The sequence below is a fragment of the Micropterus dolomieu genome, linkage group LG10 (genome assembly GCF_021292245.1).
Source record: "Micropterus dolomieu isolate WLL.071019.BEF.003 ecotype Adirondacks linkage group LG10, ASM2129224v1, whole genome shotgun sequence".
In the NCBI taxonomy this organism is placed as follows: Eukaryota; Metazoa; Chordata; class Actinopteri; order Centrarchiformes; family Centrarchidae; genus Micropterus; species Micropterus dolomieu.
In genome coordinates this window covers 21,353,160-21,380,266 of record NC_060159.1, presented here as the reverse complement: position 1 = coordinate 21,380,266, position 27,107 = coordinate 21,353,160, and the positions used below count along the sequence as shown (strand labels likewise).

At 41.2% G+C, this 27,107-nt stretch overlaps 1 protein-coding gene across 2 annotated transcripts in view; it reads right to left on the bottom strand.

The window, feature by feature from the left end:
* The window catches only part of jag2b (jagged canonical Notch ligand 2b), a 51,940-nt gene extending 24,847 nt beyond the window's left edge, over positions 1 to 27,093 (bottom strand). For both annotated transcript variants that reach the window (XM_046060783.1, XM_046060784.1), the window contains exons 1-3: positions 26,965 to 27,093; positions 26,050 to 26,370; positions 4,315 to 4,369 (exon numbers count right to left, since the gene is read on the bottom strand). In XM_046060783.1, coding sequence (XP_045916739.1) covers positions 4,315 to 4,369; positions 26,050 to 26,370; positions 26,965 to 27,033 — 445 coding nt within the window. In that variant the 5' untranslated portion in view covers positions 27,034 to 27,093. The remainder of the gene's footprint in view (positions 1 to 4,314; positions 4,370 to 26,049; positions 26,371 to 26,964) is intronic.
* Between the last annotated feature and the right edge of the window lie 14 nt (positions 27,094 to 27,107).

Genomic DNA, 27,107 nt, shown 5'->3' with positions numbered 1-27,107 from the left:
TAATGTGAAAACAATGACAATATGAAAAGGGTCACTCATAGGGACAGACCTTTGGAGAATTAACTGCAGCTCTAAACAGAAGTTCTAAAAACCCACTGCAGCCAAACAGCAGACAGACATAGCGTGCGACTAGCTTTTAGCAGCTAAAGAGCTAGATATTTATACTCACGAGTTAGTAGAGACCAGAAACTGAGCTAAAAGAGTGATTGTTGGACCAGACACACTTCACACCTGCTGGATGTGTAAAAGCTACTGTCCAAGCAGTGCATTATTAGTCAGTAGATAGCCGCTTTGTATGTAAGTATGCAATTGAAATTCATTGTTTGCCAATTGATCCATTTTCTTCTGATAGCAGCACACATCACCACTTTCCCTGAGCTCTCTCTGTATGTGCACTGTCATGTCGGGAGGTGGTTGCCATTTAGCCTCCAGCACACTAAACATTGCTCGCTGCAGCGCTAGCTTCCAGAAAGAAAGCAATCTTTATCACAGTGGGATCGAAGCTGGCAAACAATCTCTATGGAAATAGGGGGTCTGATTTCCTTTCCTCCATTGCTGCAATGCACCATAGACATTTTGAAGTGAGCAAGCAGGAACACACACACACACACACACACACACACACACACACACACACACACACACACACACACACACCCCCCCCTTCCTCTGCTGGGGACTGACACAATGTCAGACAGAATTAAGCAACAATAACAGAAATAACCCCCGGCAGTTGCCAGATAGAGAACAATGGAATCCGGGCCCAAGCCGGGCTCTGCTACCTCAGTGTCTAAACACTGAGCCCGGCCACCCAGTCCACTCCACTTCCTGCTCGATAAACACAAGGAAAACAGCCGGCTGCCTTTCCTGAGGACACAGGAGGAAGGGAAGAGGGGCACACTGGAGGACATGACGCTGGAGGAGAGGAATCTTGCTGACAGACCAACACACCGGCAGGCTCTTACGTAGGACGAGACATGAGGATGGTGCTGACTCAGGCAAAGTTCCAGCGTCTTACCGATTCCTACTGTCATGTATTGTTTCTGCACATGTCTGTTTTTGTGCACAAAGGGTTCCCTCAAAGATTTATTGCAGGATTTATTATTATTAACTTTCCTTAATTTAAATTATTCCTACCGATTTACCAATTTAACCACACAACCCTGAAATTACCAGAAAGATAACAGCGACAGAATCAAAGAAAGAATCAAATGAATTTTAAAAATGGACCATTCCAGCCAACAGTGATGTCCATAAAACATAATTAATAACCATTCCAAGAATGGCTGCCTAGAGGGCCATGAGATCCAGCTCCATGCCCACTTACACCTTCTGCCCTGCAGTTTAGGACTAATCATTCAGGATAAGTCCCATGTCTTTAGTTGGATGATCACTTTACTGTCAACATGTTTGTTCCAATATAGAAGCCACCTCCCGTAACATGGTTCTAACCTTTCCTAAATTAAGGTCAGAATCAAAAAGCACATTAACTTTTTTTTTTTTTTTTTTTAAATAGGCTTGACATACTTAAAACATTGAGATGTGACCGGATCTGAGCACGCAGATCCCTGTTTGACTGGAGGAAATTGGTGGATAGCATTCAGTGCTACTGGATAGTTAATTAAAACCACATCAGTGAGGTTGCCGTCTGCATAACTATGAAATAAAATGCCATGCCTGTTAATAATGTGACTGCTGGGAAGTATAAAATGCCACAACACACGGCTCTGCAGACAACAGCAAAGGGGAAAAACCTACAGCATTGCATCAAGTCATTTAAGCGTCTCACTCAATCCACTGGCAGCACCATCACTAAATAGTATTTTATACTACATACTACCACTACTGCACCCAGTAACACCCTAAAAAGCAGAAATCCTATAGCTTAGTGCCCACCTGACTTTTTCCTCTTTGAAATATTGTGATACTGATTCTTAGTACCTGCCGATACAGATTCCCAATCCGAGACCTGTGGTGTCTTTTCCCTAAATTTTCCGTTCCGTGTTCACACTTAAGAAGCTGGACTTTTTTTCCAATTCATTCACTAACGAAATAGTTGGTACGTACTTTAGTAGAGATGACTGTGGCACAAAAAAACTCAACAGCCCATCGTGAGTGAACAATGTGCAACTTGTAGCAGAAATACTTAATTTTATAATGACACACTGATGAAGAAACTGTATTTTATGTGAATCAGTCATGTCAATACCAGATCCGCTTAATGAGATCAATATGTGCCCTAATGAACCAGTGGATCTGATGGTAGCATGCCTGATAGTGATTACTAGATGACAGTTCCAAGCTCTAGTCTGTGGTTATGATATTGCACAGCAGGCTGATAGAGCCAAAGCATGAAATGTTAAATTGTTTTGTGGAAAATACAATTCACATTTTCATTTACTGAACATGATAACGTGTTCGCTGTGTGAGGCAAAATGCTGTTCAGGTACGTGATGCAAGTTGACCGGATGTGAGTTCTGGAAACCAAGATGAAGTGAGACATTTTAGGGGTATGGATAAATTGTGTTAAACCATGACACTTCATGAGTGGAAGACAAACTCAACACAAGTTACATCTGTGTTAAAGTATTGTAGGTATATGAAATATATGCTAAAATAATTTATCAACCAAAACAATTATTTTTTGGTTAGAGTCATGGTTTTATATACAGCGGCTCTAACATACGTCATTTGTCTTGAACTGTGGGAAAAAAAAAAAACCCCAACAACATCCTCTGATTTCTATAAATGCAATGTTTGTAGAGAGATGCCTGTGCCATGACACATTGCGTTTAAAATTTAAAACACATAAGGAGTGTGACCTGCCCGGCCCACCTACCAGGCAAAGGCTACAATAACTACTGCTACTCACTGCGACCTTACAGAGATTTGCCAGACTCCCTTGTGATCTTCCACAGAGGTTGAAAGGGGCATTTGTTCCAGACGTTTGTGTTTCTTGAACCCATGACATTAAGGTTGAAGTCAGCTGATGTCTGTGACCTAACGGCAGCCTCACTGCAGCTTTCAAACTGCATCCAACACAGATGAATCAAATCTGCCTGAGCTTCTGTTTCATCAGTTTTATAAATTTTCTTTTACACTTTGGCAAACAGGGAACATTTTCCTTGCTCTAATCTCAGTGAAATGAATGAATTTGGAAGTGCTGAAAATGTGTTTCTTATATCTTGTATCCTTACACTCCAAAGGCATCTATTTAGAAGCAACTTGGCTGAGACATAAGTGCGATTAGCTGGCAGAAAATCAATTGAACGCTTTCTCAAACAACATTTCGGCCTTACATCCACCAGAAACATCAGAACTAATTACTGTAAATGTCCACAATTACTGGAGGCCCACATGCAGAAAACACAGACTACACAAGGCATGCAACCGTCTAATCAAAGCGCTATGATGTCAAAATCTATTTCTTCCCCATTGTCTGCATTCGTGAGTGGAAGTGTGTTTGATGTTATGGACAAAACAGGATGTAATGACCTCATATAAATAAGAAGCAAGTTTGGAATGGAGAGGACAGACTGGTCCAGCAAATAAATGCATTCATGTTCATGCTTCCATGCACAAAAATGTAATAGAGACTCATGAAAAAGGCCCCCCTCTCGATAGATCAAAGCTACATCCACACATATAGACAGTACAGTCCTCAATGGACCCTCTTCCTCCCAGACTGAGCTACTGCTTAGACGGGAAAAAGGGGTTGTACAGGAGTCCACCCAGCGGACATAACCAAAGGAAAACAGGATACAGCTGGTCAGACCTGACTGCCGGAGCCAACAAAACTGAGAAGAAGCAAGGCCTGTATTTCTATATGAAGCGTCTTGGGGGGCTATAATGTACAGTACAACATGCTCTTAAACTGCTACCTGTAGTGTTAAAGCAACTGCAATAAAGTTTTCTTTTACAACTTGAAACGTGAACACATTAACTGATTTAAAAAGATGTAGGGAAGGCTCATACACTGATGATGTTTACTTTAACTTCAGCTTAATATTTGAACTAGGGTTATAGCTAACATTTATTATCTTGTGTATATTATGTTTTAATTAATCTGCAGATTTTTGTCTGGATTTATTGCTTGGACCATGAAATGTAAGAAAATAAACGTCCTCAGAATTTTACAAAGACCAAGCTGATGTCTGACCAACAGTTCCAGACCCACACCTGGTCTATTCTCTCTTATACCATCATATTAAACAAAAAAACAAACAAACCAAACAAACCCCATGCTGCCCTCAGTAACAGTTTATGGAGGTCATGGCATTGAGGGGTGTGTGTGTGTTTTAAGTTTTGACTTACTGTTGCGTGTGCCATTGTCCCAGTCCCAGGCCTCTACAATCAACGTGTATGTCCGCTGGAGGGAAAAGAAAAACGAAACAAGTCAGATGAAATCTGGACAAAATAGCATCTCTCTCATTCACAACAAATTGTAAGAGTTTGCTCATTTCCCCGTGCAGGTAAGCCTAACGGAGTTCATCTGCCTAACAGCAGTCTGCAGCCAACAGTTCTGTCCATACGCTGCTGCACAGCAATGCTGCTCCTTAACTTAGCAGCAGCTGGAATCGAAATCCAATGCAATTCCTGTAAATGGTGTCAAGTTGCCTAAAGAGCGAATGTATGGTAGGTATGATCTGAGCACTGCAACAGCCATAGACTGTATTGATGGACGACGTATACTCCACTTCCCCCCACTGTAAAAAATTAAGCCAAGATATCTTGATGAGTTTCAAATGTAAAACAGAATAGACACCATTTCCAAAATAAAGGCATCCTCAGAATGTAAAAATGTGTTTGGCAATCAACAATGTTTTATCTTGGTTTATGTTGTAAATATATTTCTATTAGGGCTCTGCACTGTATCCAACTTGAAACCTACTTCACCTCATTACGTTCGTCCACAAGTGCTGGTTTTGCAGGGAAGAAATTTGCATTCAGAATAAACAAACCGGAGGAAAGTGAAGTTTACTCAGAATTGGAAAATATTGAACAGGAGGACTAAGAGCATGCAGGAAAAAAAAAACGAGCCAAAGAGAGAAGCCGTTTGTATTGACGAGCCACACAACACAATCCAGCCATGATGTGTGTGTCAGGTGATGTTTAATGACTTGCCCACAGAGAGTCGGCTTACTTTGTAGTTCGCCAACACATAATGCTGTGATGTTAGCTATAGCAGCAGGAGAGTTATGAGTATCTCAGTCTGGAGCCGGTGTGCTGCTCTGGGACCGTCTCGTCCTCTCATGTTAGCTTTGCAGCAGCAAGTATAGCGACAGTTTGCTAACCCACAACCTAGCTAATTTTAGTTACATTACTTGCCATTTCGATGCTCACTGTATATCTTGATATTTGTCATGGTATTGGATTTCTCAGATTCAGATATATATATAGTTATCGGGATATGAAATTACCTATATCGGGATATGAGAGTTTAGTCATATCGAACAGCCCTAATTCCAATCCAAATGACAAAGAAGCATAAAATGCTTGACAGTGACTACATGATGCCTAATCTACTCTCCGCTACAAAAAAAGGAACATTTAACAGAGGGCCTTTGTTATTCTGTTCCCAAATTCAGTGAGAAGTAGACATTATCAATAATTACAATGGGCTAATAATATAGTCAGAATAATGGGATGATCATTTAACAATAGTCATGCAACTCTTTTACAATCACCAGCACAAACACACACGTATTAAAAAACAAACAAAAGGACTACTTCATTGGTACTACAGAGTCTTGTTTTCAACTTGGCCCCATTGCCTGGATGCGCACTTGAGTTACGCCAATGAAACCCAATGATTAGGAGATAAGAGAGCAATATATGGTAAGTACAACTGTGGGAGGAGGCCAAGAGAAGCTACAGGACTGAGATGTGAAGAGGGAAGGACACAAGGCGACAGAAAACTGTCTGGGCTGTCCTAACCTTTCATATGGAATGTTGTAGCATGAAACTGCATGTATAGAGGCCACAGCATGGAGATATGTCATGGAGTTCAACTGAGAAAAAGGCAACATAAGTGCCCACTGGTTGTATTTTGGGTGGATTTGTCAGCATTTTTTTAGAGCTGGATGATTTGACCAAAGAAAAAAAAAAAATCTCGATATTCTTAAGCTTCAAGACAATTTATGCTTTAAGGACTAAAAAAATAAAAGACCTGTTATACCTGCAAGGCTGTCATTATTACACATATTCAAGAAATGCAGGTTATTCCATGTATGGAATAATAGATGGACCGTCAGTGCCAGATGCTTCAACTTAGAGCAGAGTTAAATGACGGTTTCTGCAAAGACAGAGCAGAAAAGTCCGCATATTAACTTACATGCTCTTGGCATTTGTGTTTCAATAAGACTCAGAATGCTGGCTAGCATTAGCGACCTGGTGTAAACTATTCACGTCACAGTGTATTAGAAATTTTACATGAAGGTTCATAACCAGATTCGGGAACAAAGACCACGCCTTGAACTCATCCCATTTCTGCACACAGAGTACTTAGTACACCTTTTCCATTCACTTCCCCTTTGACTCAGTTTGCATTCCCTCCCTCCCCAAACCCCATATTTCCCTTCCCCTTTCGATCTTTTGTCCGCATACAGGAACCTGGGGGATCTATACACCAAGCGACGAAAAAACAGATCCCCCACTCAGTCTCAACTCCCACTTTCGCTTGCTCCCCGGTGACGGGATCAAATGTGCATGTTTATAGGTGATAGATATTCATTGGTCCTTTTGGAAATTCATAGTGTGTCACACAGCAAACCTTAGACCAACAACTAGACAGCTGCTTTACAAGCACAAACGTCACCCGAGTGCTCCAAGTTATACTAAAGGTTTGTTCAGACTACACGACTTTCAGCGTCAGCTGATGGCACAACTTGCAGTCTTGTGACGGGAGTCTTGAAGTCGTTGTGGCATTCACACCACGTGACTGATTGGTGACAGGGGGTCACACACACTACACAAGCTGACAGCTTTTGTTAAGAAAAACACACGTGAAATGTGAAACGAGCGATCCTGCACACGAAACAGCTGTTTGTTGTTATTATAAAGACGGCAATTATAAAGACAAAGAATCTGGGTCAAAGGATGGATTAGCACACGCAGGTAGCAGGGATTTTCTGAGCTACAGGTGAGTAAAAAGGTGCAGCTCCCCGACACCCAGTTAACTTATGACTGTGAGGTTACAACTAACAGCCCAAAAAGGAGAACAACAAACGCACTTGTGTACGTTTTCAGCTGAGGACTGCGGCTTACTTTGGCTTCAACTCAACAATCAATCATGATTTCAGTTAAATGCTAAAGTTGCTGTTACTGTTACCTTGTCTGCGGTCCGCTGGCAGAACACCGGCTGCTTTCTGATCAGATGCCGTTGTGCTGTTGCCGAGGAGACATAGGTTTTGTTTTACAGTGGACGGACGGTAACATTATGGAGTTGTTGTTTTCTTTAGCTCGAAATAATCCCATACTTTGGACACTTTCTTCTTATTCCCTCACTGTTTTCTCTCTCTTCCTCAGCTTTGTAAACAGCGCCATCATAACCATGTTTTGTAAGTGATGGCAGTGCTACAATGAAGCTTCGATACACGCTTCAAACCCTGGACTACAATTCCATTGAACCACTGCTTCAAAGCTTGCTTTGGTGTGAAAAAATCCCGTGACAGCCGAAGCAGCAACTGCTTCATTGGCTGAATGAATCACCGACTGGTTCGCATTCCAATCACGTGATTTACTGCGCATTCACCCCCTGCCATAGTTACACAAGCGCATCCAACCTATGCCATATTTCCCATGCACTCTCTCCTCAATAACACAATACACGTATTCATCAACCTTTATTTGTAAATAGAACATGTTCAGTCTTAATGTGTGTGATTAACGCAAAGATGCTTTATAACTAATGGTCTTTTCTAGAAAAGTAAAGTAGTTACTCCAACACTGCTCATTGAGGGGCATGCCTGTATGTAATTAAAAGCCTCTTGTCCACCAGCTAGCCTGTCTAATTTACCTACAGCCTTGATCTTCGGCAGGAGAGAACACTGTAACTAAAGCTTCGAGTAATAAACCCATTTTCGACAGTAATAAATGTCCATGCGAAACAGTATGCTATATAGTTACGTGGATTAAACAAAGCCAAAGAATTTGCATCGATGCATTTTAGTAATCGATGAATCGTTTCAGGCCTATTTACATTTACATGAGGACTTTTTCTTGACGGGCAGCAGTGACTGCCTGGAGTCTCTGCTGGTTGCCTGCCAACCTAATGGTGACAAACCACAGCTTATCATGCCATCTAAAGAATATTTCAATATATAAACCAAAATACAATGCTTAAAAAGGCAGAAAAATAAAGCCTCCGCAGGTATGATGTCCATTAAGAAGGTCACTTTGCCAAAATTAGCTGTGCAAGATGAACTCCGCCTGGCTTTGTCCTTGGTTGTCAGACAGCGAGGTAAATCAGCAGCTAAGGGGATTATCTTGTTTCACTCCAAGTGATGCTTTACAGTTGACCAGTATAACAGTAGTAATGCACTGATGAATGTGTTTTACCCTGTGCTGAAATTATTAGTGGACCAATCAATTAGAGGATCAGTAGAAAAAAAATCTATTAATGCTTCAAGCATTTATCAAGCAAAAATGTTGCACGTTTTTTTCCAGTTTCTCAAATGTGAGGATTTGCTGATTTTTTCCCCACTTAATATATTTGTATGAAATGTTTAGTTTTTGACTGCTGGTGGAAGATGTGAACTGGAGCTCTAGTAGCTCCATTTTCTGACTTGTGGACTAAATGATTAATTTAAAAAAACAAAACCCTTATCAATCAATAACTGGAAGAATCACTAGTTGCAGTCTTACTTTTACCTGGGATCCCCACTCCTTTCGCACCATCACCATGACTGCACATGAAACAATTCTTACCTGTTGTATTGCAAAATAGATATCTGAATGTAAATATTACATTTAGTCAATTTTGGTGCACATTTTGATCAACACTTTATGGTTATTGTTCTTAAAACATGCTAAAATGTAAAATTCCTTGCAATGTATGTAGCAGAAACCTGAGCATTCTGCACAGCTGACACTGTTTTGAGTAAACACAAACACAGATGGAAATTAACCAAGCTAACCAGCATCACAGGAGTAATCTAGCGGGTGTGCTGCAGGGCACACTGCTAGGCAACCAGATGACCTAAATAACAGTCATTACGTCACCACCAGTGACAGTTGTAGGTGCCACAGTGTGACTGCTGTGACCTCTACTACAATGTCATTGATCAGTAGGTGGGGGGTTAAAATAAAAGTATTTGAGGGACTTGAGGTTTATTCAATGGAAAACGTGTGTGTGTGTGTGTGTGTGTGTGTGTGTGTGTGTGTGTGTGTGTGTGTGTGTGTGTGTGTGTGTGTGTGTGTGTGTGTGTTGTTGATCTGGGGGACCAACAAGCTGGTTGCTGCTGGGCTGTCGGATTAAGTAGGCTTGTCTGGCTGTGGGTGGCGGTGGGAGGAAGGGGAGGGGAGTGTTATTGTGGAAGACCACGGGTGACAGGAGAAGGGTAGATTGAAGATGATGGGATAGGGGTGACCTAAAGGGCTATGGGTGGTACAGCTGTAGGAGACTGTAGCTACCGGTAAGATATTAGAGGCCGAAACTAGGCTGGGAGTAGGGGAGGTGGAAACCTGTAGTTAGATGAAAGGGGGATGTAAGAGGGGAGTGAGTCTCTGGTTTGGGGAAGGGCAATTTGCGTGTTGCTGTTCCCAGAAACTCTGCCAACCCGTCCAACTGCAGACGCACAACAGATACAGCCTCAAAGATGGATTTGACATGAACGTGGATCATCCCACGACATGTAGCTCGGCTTCTGACCTTTCCAACCATTCCCCCTCCCCCCACCACAAAAGGGTGGGCTAGCTGCCCCAATCTGAGCATGTGAGTGGACGTGTGCATGTGCCAGTGCATACATGGGGAACTATGAGTGGCAATGTATGCATTAGTGGCAGAAGTGCCTGCCTGTATTGTGAGACTATGCGAGTGTTCCAGACAAACCTCGTCATAAGGCAAAATCAAAAGATCAAACAAAGAACAGGTGGCCATATTTGGACTTCAAGCTCTTAGCTTTACCTAAAATCCAGGCATGGTTGCATGCCTACATGTTGTAAACGTTTGGGTAAATAGTTTCCTGAGTCAACCCTGAGGTGGAGCAAAGCCATGGACTAGTCTGGTTTCCCACAGACCATCCCTATCTGTGATTAGCTGGATTAAGTGACAGCTGCCCAAATGGTTGGAACAAGATAGATGGATGGGCAGGGGGATAAAGGGGAGAAGCGGGGGGGAGGGCTGGGGGAAAGGCTACTGAACAAAGACCCTTGTCCCAACACCACAACTCACCCCCATCCCAATCAAAACCATTGTCCATGAAGAGACACAGTCAGCACAAGTACAATTAGTGTCAGCATGTGTGCTACTGAGCCTGGGCAGGACAGTTGCAGGGGTTTGTCATAAAGAGTTGCCAGTGGTTCTTGTATGGGTCCTAATATTATATCCAACTGTGCTACACCTCAGAAAATATTTTAATTATATTAACCTGCCCTTTTTCCTCAATTTAAAAAACACCCACACATCAATTACATTTGATAGTCATCCAGGTCACAGCTATCCAAGGAAGGTTAAAATCAAGGGCAACTGGACTAGGCTGAACATACTCAAAGACGTTTCGCCTCTCATCTGAGCGGCATCTTCAGTTTTCAGAACTGAACCTTGGATACATTTGACATTGTGAAATACTTTATCGGAGACCATGAAGAATCCTACGTCAGTCAAATCTCCAAAATCCTCACCGGCCCTTCCCCTAATGGATTAGAGGATTTACTCAGAGAAATCCTAGTTTTCAAGTCAAGAAGGGGGCATGGTGAATCAGTTCGCTTGAAATGATGCAGCATTTAAGAGCCATCTAGCATGGCACAAAATGAAACAAACATCACCATGTCATTGAAATTCAGGTAGAGTCATTTCAGTAATCACAAAAGGCCATGTGGGTGAAGCAGAACATGTGGTGGTGGCATGGACAGTATTACTTGACAAAGCCACCCTGCTGATTTGAATGGAGTGCAGTGAAGCCAGTTTTGGAACAATAAAAAAAAAACAAACTACTACAGGGCTATTTCCTGTTGGCACCAGCGTCTACAGCGCATGATCGTGCAACATAATCGTGGTTTAATGACGCAGAACAACGGCATTGATCGTCACTGATTAATCAGCCCACCTACGAGACTCACCTGTCAAACACCAATGCAGCGTCACTGATCGCTGTACAGTGTTTTAGACTGCTGAGAGCTTATAATCTAAGCAATACAGGTACATCTCTCATGTGCGACGGGGTGTCACAGGGTTTTGACGTCATTTTTGGCTCTGGCTTACCCCCTTGGGGGGTGGGGGTGGTGGTGGTGGTGGTGGTGATGATGTCTGTGGAGAGCCACAGGTGTAATTTCCCACGCCAGATGAGGAGTGGATGGGTGAGTAGAAGGTGGCCATTGAATAAAAAAGGACAGGGAACAGGCAGTGGGAAGTGGAAGCCAGGGTATTTTGGGGTCACTAAGCATGGGATCTGCACACTTCTTTTTCAAAAGAGGGATCAGCCCTCTGCATGTGGGGCGATGTGCATGTTTGCATTCGAAGAATACTAAGAATGTGAGATCCAGGCTTGGTGTGTAATCCCATGCGAGTTCCCAGTCTGCCAACAATTCGGCATCAATGGAGGGGTGCGTTTGCATTGTAGATGCGAGGTTTGATTGACTCATTTCTGACGCTTGGGGAGAGCTGGGACCTCAAATGTTGATGGAAGTTTTTGATGCCTTTCATGACATAACTAAAATAGACAGATGCGTACTCTCCATAAAAACAGTTTGTAACCTTGAGCTATTTCTGTTCCCATGTCAGAGAGGTGACCTGAATGTCCACCTCCCTGTTCCCAACTGCTCCACAGGGAGTTCCACTGACATCTTGTGATTTATTGCCTTCTGATGGGACATGAGGTCATCACAATTCATCCCGCGGCCAGTAATCGCTGCATGTAATCTTCATTAATCTGTGATGTCAATCCCAGCTTTTGGTTTTACTAGGGCTGAGTCTATGCTATTCCATCAAGGGTACCAAGCTACCCCATTTCTGCTTAATAGGAAGGTCAGAAGCACAACAGCAGCATGTGTTGGCTCTTCAGACCCTGATCTTTAAAATGACAGGTAAAAATATGGATAAATAACAGCGTTGCTCTATCACTCTTAATGGGCACTGTGGGTAATCGCTGTCTCAATATGAGGAATAATAGAGTGAAAGATTGTCCCATAAAATTATGTTAATCAACTCTAAAATGTCCAGTTACATCTTTTATTCTAATTAGGTATTAAAGACCATCTGGGAGCGAAATAATTTGGTATCATTAACTCTTAGTCTCATTAATGCCTAGACAGCAAACAGGTTGAATATCACTAAACCTACAAGAACAACCAGAGAGGTTTCCAGTGGAAGAGGAGCTTGTAGGGGTTTGTTTGGGGGCTGGGGGAGTTGCCTCTTCCAATCAAGGGTAAAAAGTGAGCTGAACCAGCTTCCCATCACTTCTGCCTGGAGGGTGGACTCAAATGCAAATCTGTCTTGGTCTAGCTCCTCAAGCTGTTCAGAGACAAGGATCAAAGACCTCCAGGGGCAAAATCCTTGCAAATATGGTGATGATGTTGGCAGGCAGAGAAGCACAAGTTGGAAGGTTTTTGACTCTTTTTGACATCCGTACAAAACATTTCGGTATTTTGCGTGTCCCAGGATTCAAAATTGCAGTTCAGCAGTTTTGTAGAATCAACAGTTCTCCCCCACTTCAGTCTGAGAGCTGGAACCTTATCTGACTAACAAATACACTTCTAATTGTGCCAGACAAAAAAAGTAATGCCAAGGCATGCCAGAGTAGTTTGTGTTTTGGTAACACTTAACATAAAAATGTTATACTTCATATACTATTGCATCTCCACAGTTCAATAAAAAAAGACTCAAACAGCTAACATCCAACAATAGATTAATTCTGATTTCTCTTATATTAAACACACCTCACGTCAACTTGCCAGTGTTTTTGTTGATTATTTTGATTGACCATTTAGTCTTTAAAATGTGAGATACTTCTGCAAAATGTCGACTGCAGTTTCTCAGAGCACAAGGTGTTTTTTCCACCTAACAAACAATCCAAAACCCAAAGATATTCAGTTTCTAATGATATGGGACCTCCTTGAACAAGAGGACACATCTCTGGGAACATATAATACATTTAAACAATATGAAACAGGAAATCAGCAAATCTTTACTTTTGAAAAAGCCTGAAGCAATGAACCGTTTGACAGCTTAATTGAATGACATCCAATAACTTCCTGTCAGGTGACCAATTATTCAGCTAATGTGTTTCATCTCTACAGTGGGACTACAACCAGTGTGCTCTTCCCAAACAAACACCAAGAACAATCTACAATTACTGTATGTACTAAACTAAACCCCATCCCATTTACATAAACCTCAGAGAATAAGTAGGCAAACTAGTATCAATATCCATTCTTTGGTCATATCTGTGCTGAGAAGTGGAGGGCTGTGAATTAGTTCTGCACACAAGTTGCTTGCCAGACTCGTGTGCCAAGAGATGTAGAACTGAAGGCAAGGCATTTGGCTGGCTGGTGTATACTGGCTGTGCACACACACACACACACACACACACACACACACACACACAGCCCATTGAGCATGCTGCTACTATGCCAACAGGGTCATTACCCATGCACTTCCAATACAACAAACCCCTCCCCTCCTGGTGCTAATTAACCAGCGTGATCCAAGACTATGCAACACGTAAAACAAACACCAACACATGCACATTTGCATAGAAAATGCTAAATGATTCTACATGCAAATCACAGATACATCCAAGTAGACATGTAGTGATTTACTGTTAAATTGCTGATTTGCGTTTTAAATCTTTAAAAATGCCCTAAACGGAGCTGAATTTCTTGCATGCTTAAAATTGCAAACATCACTTAAAATAAAAACCAAAATATGATACGGACAATAAGCAGTTTTTCATGCCTTTATCAGGGACAGGTTGTTCTTGTGTCCAAACAGGGAGGTATGTATTCTTACCTGAAAATACTACTAAAACTGACCAGGCTGGCAATAACAATATAATTGTACCTTTTAGACTCATGTCATATCTTCATCATGCGTACCAAGACACATGCGGCAAACAAAAAGATTTCAAAGAATCATGTTAATGCGCCATTCTCGTGGATATTTGTTTCTTTCGCAGGTGTTAATCTGCCTTAAAAACTAAGAGCTACTACAGCAAAAGACATGCTTCAGAAACATTAACAGGCTAATTCCTGATCCAAAGCAACAGGGCGCCTGACTGGAGAGCGATACAGCACCACCTCCAGCAGAGCCCCATTATCATTTCAAACAGGTTCAACAGTAAAGTGACAATTTAACTGCCCATGTAATGACATGCTTTAATTACCCCCACAAGGAGCCTCTAGCACCTGTACACCATTCATTTAACAAGAGCCAGGAGACGCAGTGGACAACAGCAACATGCACGTACAGTGTATTCAAACAGACAAATGAATGTGGAGGAGACCAGAATATCCAGATACAAACCAAACTCTTGTACATTAAAGAGGCTTGCTCCTAATTCCAGGATAACTAAAAAATGTTGATAGAGTTGAGAATCAGCAATGTATGGTGGGATTTCCACCCATCAGAAAAACTATTCACATTCTATACAGCAAGTCAAGGTGTTCATAATTGTTGTGGTATCTCAATTCTTAACTGAAGTAGTGTTTTGTGGGACGCTGCAAAAATCAGTGATGAAAGGAAAGCTCATAGCCTTCAAATAACATAGAAAAAAGAAAAATCGGGAAGCTTTAGCAAGGAAACGCATCGAAAGGAAGGAAACCCTGTAAGAACCATGTTTGTATAGTTTACACATTTTGCCAATATAAATCCGATATATTAGTTTAAATAAACAATGTAAAAAGGATATATAGTAACTGAAGAATTAGAGAAAAAGCCAAATTCGTTAAGCATGACACATTTTGAGAATGGCTCAATGGCCCTGACGCTTATGTTTTGGGGGTTGATGAAACAACAGGTACAGTACCATATTCGAAATAAAAAAAAAAGTCAAATCAATGCAGAGACAATGGAAATATACACATGCAGAGAGACACAACTCATAACTACACAACTGTTATGCAGTTATAACAGTTTAACCGCATCACTTGAGCAGCCTGCATTCTGCAATACTTTTGAGTCATTTACTGGAGCCTACAACTGATGGTTCATGTTATTTTGTAAAACACTAAAACCATAAGATTCAGTGGGAAGTAAGTAAGTAGTATTACAAAAGTAGAAATGATTGTAGATTGTCATTTTATTGTCACATTGTTAATTATATTTTTGGAACAAAATATGAATGACTGCTGTGATTCAGCAGCTAAAGTCGATCTAACAACAAAACAAGCTCCTCAGCCCACCCTCCCACCATCTTCCAGCATTTAACCAGGTTTGAAAACACGAACTTCAAACTATGCTGTTCAAATACTGGTGGTGGAATAAACTTCTGCGTTGTTCGCAAATTAAATAGGTGCCTGCAGTGCAATGAAGCAATTTTCTATTGTGCTTTAAAGACAATGGCCATACCACAACATGCAGAGTTGAAATTATGTTGTAGAGGCTTCCAGTCTACTCTGCCTTGTCACCAGAAGACTGGAGTTAATTTTACGGGGTCACAATTAAAAGTTAAGTGTGTAATGTTTAGGAGGATCTAGTGACAAAAATGCAATATACATAACTATATTTTCAGTGGTGTATAAAGACCTTACATTATGAACTATTATGTTTTTATTAATTCCCAACCCTCACCACAAGATGCCACTAGAACTAACACACTGAACCTTTAATGTAAAAGTTAACAAGCCTGAGTAAAACCAACAGCATCACTTTGGCCTACCGTACATTTATCATGGAAAAACCAGGTGCAGTGTGCAATTTCTCACGTCATCATTACAGAAGGCCATCATGATCCTGTTGGAAATATTTCCAAAACAGTCCATAGCCATTTTCAATGTTGGTTTACACGTGCAAAAACGTGCAAAGAGAGGGGACATATGATGGATGCCAACCGTTCATGATGGCTCCTCACTACCTTAATTATCATGATAGAGTGGTAAGCTGAAAGCGAAGCAGAGAGTAAGAAAGACAGGATCTGCAATGGTTGATTTTGTACACAACCAAGCATAGGATATCTGTTGACATAAATGAACTCCTGGATATAGTTTGGGCCATCAGCTTTGCAAGTTAACTAGGTAAAGAGGACAGTACCAGAGGGAAACTGGTGCATTTTGGCACAGACAGAAATATGTCTGTCATGAGTCACTGAAAGTCAGCAAACACATACAGCATCATGTCAAAAATGAAAAAAGATTAAATTAAAATGATGGAAAGAAATTGAGAACATCTCTCATGGAGTGTTATTAATAACTGAAATGCAGGTAATTGGTAGTCCTGGAAGTTAATAAGCTCCTGATGTTATGCAAGTGTTTTCTCATGGCAACATTTTCTCAACACAGACAGGAGGAGGAAACAGGATGTAACATTAAATGTTCAGTGACAGAAGGTCTTGACAGGACTACGTTCTGTCTTCCATAAAGGCCATTTCAGTAAAGAAGCGATATGCGCTGCGGTGGAAGGGCAAGTTTTTGAACAGGTGATCCTTCATCTTCAGTAACGCCCTGGTAAGTCTGCTGAGTGTACAAGAAATGCTCCCACACAGCCAACTACTGCCGTTTCTTTGGTGGAAATAAAGCTTCACAGTTTGATCCCTCTGCCATAGTTTAGCCAGTGCATAGAAGGAGCCTATACGTCTCTGATAAGCACGGCACTTCAAGCTGGTACACCGCTCGTGTACATTTTTGTTTTAGTTTTGTGCACGTTGCAACAGTTCCTTTCCATGCAACAGAAACACTCGGGTGTACTGGAGCCTTTACAATTAATTAAAGAGGCGGTATTATGCTTCTTGCCTTTTCCCCTCTCCTTTATTAAGTATGAGTCAGTGAGTGTGCACGTAATAGGTTTGCAAAGTGAAAAATAAAAAAACACAAAAAAATTCCACCCCAAAGGGAGTTCCTGTCTCCGACAGAAAACTCTGCTCTGAACTGCCTGAAAACAGCTCATTTGTAGTCCAGCAGCTTCCCTTTCATCCTTGTGACGACAAAGCTAAATGCGCGTCATAATGCTCGCCAACCGGGTAGTCAGACATGCCCTCACGAACACCGGTGGCAAAAACACTCAGTTGCTGCAGCACACAGTGACAAGACATCCACCTGCTGACTCTCCTCTCTCTTCCAAACACTAGCTACCCTCCAGGCAGTCAATGGACATAAAGTTGTTACTGTGATGTAGAGACAGAGCTCAGTTAAAACTTTATAGATGAAAAATACTTTTGCTACAGATTAATAACTCACCACTCTGAAACTCTTGCTCCAGTCCATGCTGCTAAGCTGGTAAGGGGAACATGAACCGAAGCCGTGTTTACTAAGTATGTGCAACTCCCAACAAAGATCATGTAGAGGTAAGATCTATCACTCCATAGCTAAAACGAAGCCTTCAACACGATGGTGAAAAGAGGAGATACAGCAATGTGTAGTATGACAAAAAATGTAGTGTTTGGTGTCATAATGTGACCTCTTTAACTTTGACATTTTAAAGCACAGTTAAAAGTGAAATCTGGTAATCGCTGCATCCCTAGTTCCAAAGAAATTTGTCCGATCCTTGCTTGAACTCTGGTATGTAAAGTTAGTAAGAAAAGCACAGGTTAAGACATCGTCATCTCCCGGAGGCAATGAGCAGGAAGACTACCTTTTAATTTAAGGACCCTGCTGCCTTCTCCCCGTCACGTGACAGATCCATTTAATATTAAGCATGTAGTCAGAGTCAGGTGGAGTTCAGTGTACACTGGTTTCCACAGGGCAGCTGTCCAGATCACACAGTTAATACTACACTGCATCTTTGTTCATGAGCAAAGCAACAACACAGATGTTTGTCAGACTAGTAAACTCTGACAACACTAAGATTTCTGAGACTCACAATGTGCAGCGTCTATGAGGGAAGCCCTTCCTGGAAGGAAATCAGGGCATGGGGTTAAACAGACAGTGGCTTTCTTCTCACTCTTTCACCTTCACCAATTATACACATTCGTGAAAACGAGAAAGACAAGTAGTTACAGCACACAGTTCTATAAAAAAAAAATAAAAAATTTTCTGTTTTAAGAAACTTGCAAGAAACAGCATAAACACACAATTTTCACTGAATCCTCTGCTCTTTGCAGAAATCCAGTGTTGATTCTCTGACCACCTGAAACACCATACAAGGCACAATGCAACATCACTGTCATGTTAGAATGAAATGCATTTTTGAAATGTGGAAAGGTGAATAAAAAGTATTACTTTCAGCACATTCAGTCATTAAATGATAGCAACACAGCCACTAGTCAGACATTGTGAGCGATACCCTGCATGTGCGTAGCAACCATGCTGGTTTGATAAGGGATTAAGAAGCCAAAATGTCAACATGGAGCAGAAGAAAAAGAAAAGCAGTCATTTCTACCCGACTTGCTAATTGCTGAATCACAGGTGAGACGATGGCTAAGTGGCTTTCCATGCAGCAGTCCTGGGACCAGAGGAGGAAGGATGGGGGAGGGAGTCACAGAAAGGAAAGATAATTGTTTACTAGAGGCCTATGTAGCCGTCTCCTAGCAACAGCTCTGACGAGCTCCGCATCAGGTGTGGCTAACCATGGCAGCATGTTAGCCTTTGGTTGTGTAAGTGTGTCTGTGCACCCAAAATTTAGCTAACTGCTGTCTCAGACAGGGGGAAACACATACAGTACAGTCAGAGTGTTTGAATGAGCTACTATTAAAGCCTGTGTCCTACTTCTTACAAATATGAAGCACTACAGTGTATCTGTATGTGTCCCACTCCTGATTTTTCCCCTCATATGTACCTCCGATTCTGTTTTCTCATCAGCATGAACTGCAAGCGCTAGTATGGAAGACAACCAAAAATAACAATGAAAAGAAGATGCATTTGTGGAGATTCCAAAATTCAGTAAAATCCCAAAAGGTTATATACACCTACGAAAATATGCTCAAGTCAAACTGTGTTGGTCTTTTGTTACTGTTTGCAAGCTTTTTAAATGTTGGTACAGAACACAGAGCTCTGGTATTAACCAAGTATGGTGCTTAAGAGCTACTCTAACCAAAAATGTATTTGCCCTGCAGCATTTCTGACATCCAAACAATTTTATCAGATATACTCTATTTGTAAAGCTAGAGAAAGACAATAAGCTAAAGAAGATTTTGTCTAGGTGACATCCTTGCAAGCTAAGTACTTCATTATCATAAAGCATCTAATAACCAGTCAGTTTTAACTTTTCAAAACCAACAATCACAGCAACTTCACATATCGACTGACGAAGTATGTGGACGACAGAAAGTAACCTGGGCTTGAACTTCTTCCATTCTTCACAACTACTTCCGTCATTTCGTGTACAACCAAGTGCAACGCCCTGAATGTCAAAAGTGTGCTCCATTTTCCCCATTTATATGATTAATTACCTTGAGACAAAGATCAGGGAGGCAGTGTGATGCTGCCAGGAGGAGGCTATGATGGCAGACTTTAAGTCCCGCCTTCAAGTCTGACCTTTTAGAACAGCTATAAAAACACTTTCAGACCGAGTTGAATGACATGTGGCAACTTTACTGAACACTTAGGGCACATCAATCCACACAGTCCAATCACAGTTGGATGCTGAATCATGGACATGATTCGAGATACTAGAAATCAGAAATCTAGACAATGCACTGTTGCCTGCAATTCAGTATCTTCTGTTGTTTCAAAATTCAAGGGCATAAATTCACCTAAGACAAGACAATAATAACTCTGAAGGCTTTTGTCGAAAGTCTGACTTACTTCTTGTACAAGTAAGCAAAGTACTTGTACAAGAAAAGACATGCAGGACAATGCTTGAAAGGTAGCACAAAGAAAAAAGCTTGCCACCAGTACTGTGTGTATTTGATGCAAGAGCAGCGAGCCAAAACCATTCAAATAGTTTGAGTTTGTTCCAAGAAAAACAATCTTCAGCAGGTTGGTGCAGATTAACTTGTCGTTTAAATGTGAATGAGATCGTCTGTACCTCCCAGATGATTAGCTGCGTGAGACTGACAGCACGCCAAGGGACTGCGTGAGCAGCACACCAAACAAACCAACTTGGTACACACACACACGATAATAAATACACCACCAGAGGCTGGGTGTTATTTTTAAAGGAATATGGAGCTCTAAGTGGTCAAGAATGTCTATTAAAATAACACTACAAGCTTGAGAAGTTGAAGAGTTGAATTAGAACTTGTTGTAAAGTAACAACTGAGCTTCTTGATCAGATTGGTGTCTGTTGCAGATCAAGTACAGGTCTGGCTACATGCATCTATTTACTAGCTGAGGGAGGTCTGATACATATCCAAGTTCAGAGCAGATACAGTTACAGGAAGGCTCACGTCAAACGGATGTCCGGCTGATGGAGCTGGGGGGCGGGGAGGGAGAGAAAGAGGCACAGAAATTTCACCAGCAATTTCATTAGTGTTCAAATTGAAGTAAGAAGTGTCTCTCTCCTGCCCTCTCTCTCCTGATCTGCTCTCACAGCATGGGCCAACAAAATGGAAACTCAATCAGGCAGGCCAAACGAGGCATTAACTTGGTCAGATGACTGCTGGACCGTGTTAATGTCCATTCCAAACAGGGACAGCATGGTGCACAAACTACGTTACTGACACTAACGTAAACTTAATGCTGTTTCTTAAAAAAGGATTTGGGGGAATAGGCTTTTTCTTTTCAAGAATTAGATGAGAAGATTGATACAAGTCTCATCACGTGTGTCAACTATGGAGCTGGAGCCAGGAGCCGATTAGCCTAGCTTAGCATAAAAGCTTGAACCAGTGAGAAAAAGCTAGCCTGGCTCGCCATAAAGTTCAAAAATACACCTACCACCACCTCTACATCTTAGTAATGAACAAATATCTTTGTTTAATCTGTACACACATTAAGAAATGTAAAAACAACAATTTATGGTTTGAGGGGGTTTGTGCTTTTATTATTTCTTGACGAATAAAACCCAGGTGCAGTAATTGCAGGCAGTCTTGTTATCACAGTGATGTTTGTCTAGAAACAGTCCCACCGCTTCTTTCTTCAACCACAAACTGTTCTCTCTTTTTTTAGCTATGCTAACGCTAAAACTAATGGCTATTCTATCAGCCTCAGATGTACTTTTGTGTGTAGTGCTGGTTAGCTAATGTTAGATTAACATGCTAAATTAAGATGGTGAGCAGGGTAAACATACCTGCTAAGTATGAGCATGTTAGCATTTCGATTTCTTTTAGCCTCATAGGCCTGCTAGCATGACTTCAGACTCTTACGGCCTTTCCAAAACTAGACCCTCGCCACTTCCACTCTGTCACGGAGAGTACTCTGGTCGGACTCACCTTCACAGCCAAATAGAGTTCCCTTAACACGTAGGGTATAACTACAGCCGCCAACTTTCAGATGAACCTCTCCCTAGAATAAATAGGATCTGACATTACCGCTGCACTATCACTCACTGCTAACATACGTTTATAAAACAAAATTTGTATTAAGATTCAGGACCGATGTTGAGGGAAAGTGTGTGTTTTGCAATAACGAATTCAGTCATTTATTTTATGATTGTTTACGTACCAAATTATTTGGGTTAGATATAGAATAGCCTGCTTCTTTAAGATGTTAACTGGTTCAGCTATTAATTTATGAAAAAGAGACATTATTTTATGATAAGATTGATATTAATTGTAAAAGACAAGGCTATATATTTTGGCCCTCTATCTTTTATGAAAAATATTACATGCACAAATAGTCCAAAAAAAAGGAACCACAAATACAAAATATAAAGCAAACATTATACTGAAGCATTATATGGGCTGAAGTAAGTAATTAAAACAGTTAAAATGTGTAAAGATTTAAATATTTCTCATTACAGACTTTGTTGCTTTTTACGTAATACCCCTATGTATCTAGTTGTGTCATGTTCTATTATTCGGTCGTTTTTTGTAGCTTACATTTGTTTTGGCTGAAGATTTTTGTATGAGATAAATATGATTCAATAAAAAAAAATAAAAAAAAGAAATTTAAAACAGTGGTGTTTTCTATCAAACAAGAGCTTTTTTTTATTAAACACAATATTTAGGCTATGTTGTTAATCGGTATATAGTGATATAGAATTTTGGAATTTAAAAATCCTACATATTTACGGGCGTAGTCACACACCTCATGTTTGAAAGAAGGGTCTTCCATCATGCAGCAAAGCCTGTTACACACCTTCAACAGGCCAGCATCGATGATCATTCAGCATAACCCACTATCTCTCCGTGCTAATTGGTTTCGGATGGCGGTCAATGTGGTGGACCCTCCCCATGAACGGCAAACGGTGTTGAAGTAGTAGTAGCGGGAGGAAATAGCGAGGTACTTTCGGAAAGGCCCTTAGTTTACTTAGAGAAAGCTGGGCTACTTGTTTCTCCTAGTTTCCTGTCTTTCTAACCTCATCCTTGCTCCAGCTCTGTACAGACATGAGTGGTGTTCATCTTGTCATGTCACCATCAGAAAGAAGGCAAACCCACAAATTTGTTCAGCTTCACAATATCAAGACACCCTAAAAAAAATAAATAAATAAAAAGATTAAAGAAAAGACTAAAAAACCCTAAGAGAAAGTAGAAGCAGTGTGCATTTACTGTAAATTCAAACCTGAAGGGAAACACTCAGCAGCACAGAGATGGCTGCAGCATCAATAGTCAGTCTCTTTATAGGCACGATGGCAAGACAAGCCAGAGCTGGAGAATCACTGGAAAACTTCCAAAGAATGGATAATTATCATGCAATCTGAGTAAAACCAGCCATTAGCAACTGCATCACACTGGTGTAACGCTAACTGGGCAGAGAAGAGGGGAGGCTCTGATATCTCGTGTCTTCACAGAAGAAGGAGCCTTTCTGAGAAATGCAGGATGATTTTCACGGTTACAGCTTGACTGTACTACACTAGACTAAAAAGTGCTCTTTGAAAAGTGCCTATTCATAAAATTAATGCCATCAAAAGGCATTGACACAACTCAAAAAAAAAACATTCAATTTAACTGCATTACTCTATGGAAAATACATTTGAGTGATACTAGCAATTTAGTAGCTAGTTTTGCAAATTCTTGTGAACATTTTAGTGACAATAGGTGTCTAAGTTTTGACTAAATTGAGATCTCTCCCCAACTTCCAACCTGACTAATTTGCACAGCCATGTGTACCAAAATTACATCAGCTTTCTCAGCAGAGTGATACATGTAGATTGTATGTCTAAGTATGTTGACTGTGGACCACAGTTTGCAGCAGAAAGGCAGCCCGTGCAGCTGTATTCTGTTTACACGGACGTTTGTCACAGACGTCATATTTCTTCAATAAAATAATTCCTGGATGGCAGATGAGTCCAGCCCTCATTGGTTTCCATGGGGCTTAAAATGGGCAGTTGGCCAGATGACACAGCCAATAGTACAACTGCATCTTTGTTTCTTCAGTGAGGAAAGCGACAACGCCATAGCAAGTGACCCCACAGGCTTGTTGTGACATCTGGCACAGGAATAGTGCACAGTTATCAGCCTGGGCCACTTAACAGAAAGACAACACACCAGAATAACCCACTTCACCTCTGTCCAGAGGTGTCAGCCAATGAGTCAAATAAGAGACTACCAGTGGTTCTGTGTGACAATTAAGTTTGTTTTACATACATGTAGTTTCAAGATAAATCCAGGGTTGGCCCCAGAAAATTTGTTATCCTAGGTGGTAAATGTTGCCCCAACTCACCTGATGGTCTAAACAATCACCTCCCTCATTAAATATATGGCCTTTACTGTGTGAAACTGCACCTTTGCCATTGTGCTCTGAAGCTTAGAAACGTTAGCAAAGGCAGCTCTTAATTCACTAGAGACGGAGCACCTCTGCTATAAACAGCTGCGGGAAACCCTGAAGTCATTTAATACACAAAGAGGAAACCTGGATCAAACATGTGATGCCTTCAACACAAAAAGGCTACAAAAACATGCCAAGCTTTCAGAAGAACAGCAGTTCCACACATGTTTTATGGTATTCAAGTTTTATCGAAATTTTTAAGAATTTAGTTTTCATCGGCTCAATATCCAAAAAAGCAGCCCAAGCTTTCCTTCAAAATAGAGTTGCATGCTACCAATGATGCACTGATTATTTTTTCCAATTAAGCAATTAATCATTTGAAGAAATAAAAATGCCCATCACAAGTTCCAATGGCCAAAAGGTGACATCTTCAAATGTCAAACTGGACTGTGAAACAGGACTAGTACTTAGAATTTTTCCTTTTACTACATGCACACCTTATTTGTGTGCCTAATCTATCAGCTATCCCTCATCTGCAGTCAGACGAGCTTATTTGCCCTGGAGGGGCCACCTGGCTCCCACAGCAGGAGAAGAAGCTGTGGGGTGCGGAGGGGGGAAGAGGGGTGTCAAAACCAGCCAGCGGTACACACCAAACCCCTGCCGCAGGCATCGCTCACATCAGCTGAACACATATTTCACTCACAGCATAATGTCACTCATTCATCATTATAATAGAGAATTAATTGGAGCATCCATCCCATACATACAACCAGGCTGCACCCAAATCCAGTACGTGCCATTCTCGTGCATCACACCAGACCAGTGTGAAAATCTTGCAGTTTAATATTGCCTTGCATAAAAGTAAAAGTTAGATACCTCAAAGACAGTGTCTTTCAAAATTGTTTTTATTCTGTAGAAATGCAAAGCACATATTTCTCCATTAAATAAAGTTTTAATATATCTGGTATTATCCAACAAAACTGGCAGTAGTGAGTAATGTGGACCAATCCTAAAAGCTGAAGTCTTAATAAATAAAATTCCACTTGATGGATTGGATTATAATGAACCTCAACACCCACATGAATCAGCAAAATGTCATGTTCTGAAGTAAACAGCTTTACTATAACCATTTCTCTGTATGAGAAGTAACAGAGTTCCCCCTCCAGGGTCTACATATCAAAGCATTTCCCCCAGTCTAATTACCCTATCATGGCCTTGGCAGGTGCAAGCTGGTGGATTGGAACAAAGCCAACCCTCATATATCAGGGCAACTTTAAAAGAAGACCCAGATGACACGGCAAACCACTGTAGTTGCAATCTGATCCTTGCGAAGCATGTCATCGTTTAGCCACGATGTGTGTCAATTGTAATAAGGACAGGATGCTGCCAAGCCTTTCACTGTAAAGTTTTCTGAACAAGAAGATGGTTGCAATAAGAGATACAAGGATTGGTCAATTAATCAATAAGTAGCTCAGAGGAAAGTAATTTTTTAAGCAAAAATGCCGAGATTTTTAAGATCCCTGGTACGCAAATGTGAGAAATTGCTACTTTTCTAGTGTTACATGACAGCAACTTCACTTATTTTGAGAGTTGTGGACTGTTGGTTGGACATTTAACGACTGATGGGTATTTTCACTGTATTCTGATGTTTTATAGACCCAACATTTGCTCAATAAAATAAATCAGATGTTATAAAATGTATCCTTACTTGCAACTCTAGTTTGCAATGACAGAAAAAAAAAAAAAAAAAACTTTATGGACCTTGTTCTGAATGTGTGGACTTTTATCCAAATCAGAGGTGCTGTAATGTTCTGGATGTTTTCAGACTGGGAGAGAGGCTCCAAACCATTGGCAAATGGCTTTTTATGTGTAAACATCAAAATTATCATTAAATTGCCTACGTTTTAATCGGGGTTTGGTGTTGTGCTCTGTCCAGTGAGGAAGGTGTCAAGAAACAGTGTCGTTATCTTAACTGGAACAAGAAATCACACTCACCGGCCAGGCAAACTGGAAGGGGATCAAAATCTTGCCAGCTTCGTCGATTTTATTCGGGTTATTCTTTGCGCCCTTAAAAGAAAACATATTTCCACCGAGAACTTGCGTAGATCCAGCCCCGAACGTGCAGGGGCCGTTGGTGGTGACCTCCATCTGGTACTCCTTCAGGCAGATTTTGAAGTAAGTGTCGCACTCGTCTCGAGTGCAGCGCAGGTCCTGGGAGCTCCTGGAGCCGTCGCAGCACTCCCCGTCCGCCAACTCGCCGTTTACATTCTCCACGGAGATCAGCTGCAGCTCGAAATAGCCGGTTGACTGGGACACCTAGAAACAACATTTTAAAAAAGACCCAAATTATATATAGGCCAATATTAACAGGCTGTGGTGTGGTTTGGGTTGCACAAATTGGTGCGTAAAAATGTGGATAACAGTGCCTGAGTGTCAATTGAAATCAATATAAATCTTGTGCAGATTGGGTGGATATTCCAAAATAATTTCTTGCATCATGAATGGAGCACGTGAACAGCCTACAGTTTACAGGCTGGGGGTTTAAGACAATCAAATTAACCGCTGCAGCAGCCAATTGATGCAATGCAACTTACAACTTCTTGATTCAGGCCTAATTCTCCCCCACCAAAAAAAGAAAGAAAGGTACAGGGCTCTGCAGCCAAAATGGAGAGTACCCTGTATCAATTCCTCAGACTTCAATCTTGTCATGGTTACATGATCACATGCTCCACAACTGACGGCTACGTAATTCAATTATCGATTAATGTGATGCGAATATGCAGTGCCGGAGAGCAAATAGCCTACATCTGCCCACGCCCACCAACTTTTGCCATGGGTAATTTTGAACATTTATTTTATTTATGTGGAGCGGACTAAATTATTATAAAAATAAAATAGGAGCCTTCTTACCTCCGTCCATAACGTCAACAGCAGGCACACTATTGGGAAGCAATTCCTAATCCTGGTGCGATTCCACATGCCTCCGATTAATTAGAGTGACATGGGGGGGGGGGGGGGGGGAGAAACGACAAAAAAAAACAAAAAGCCGCGGA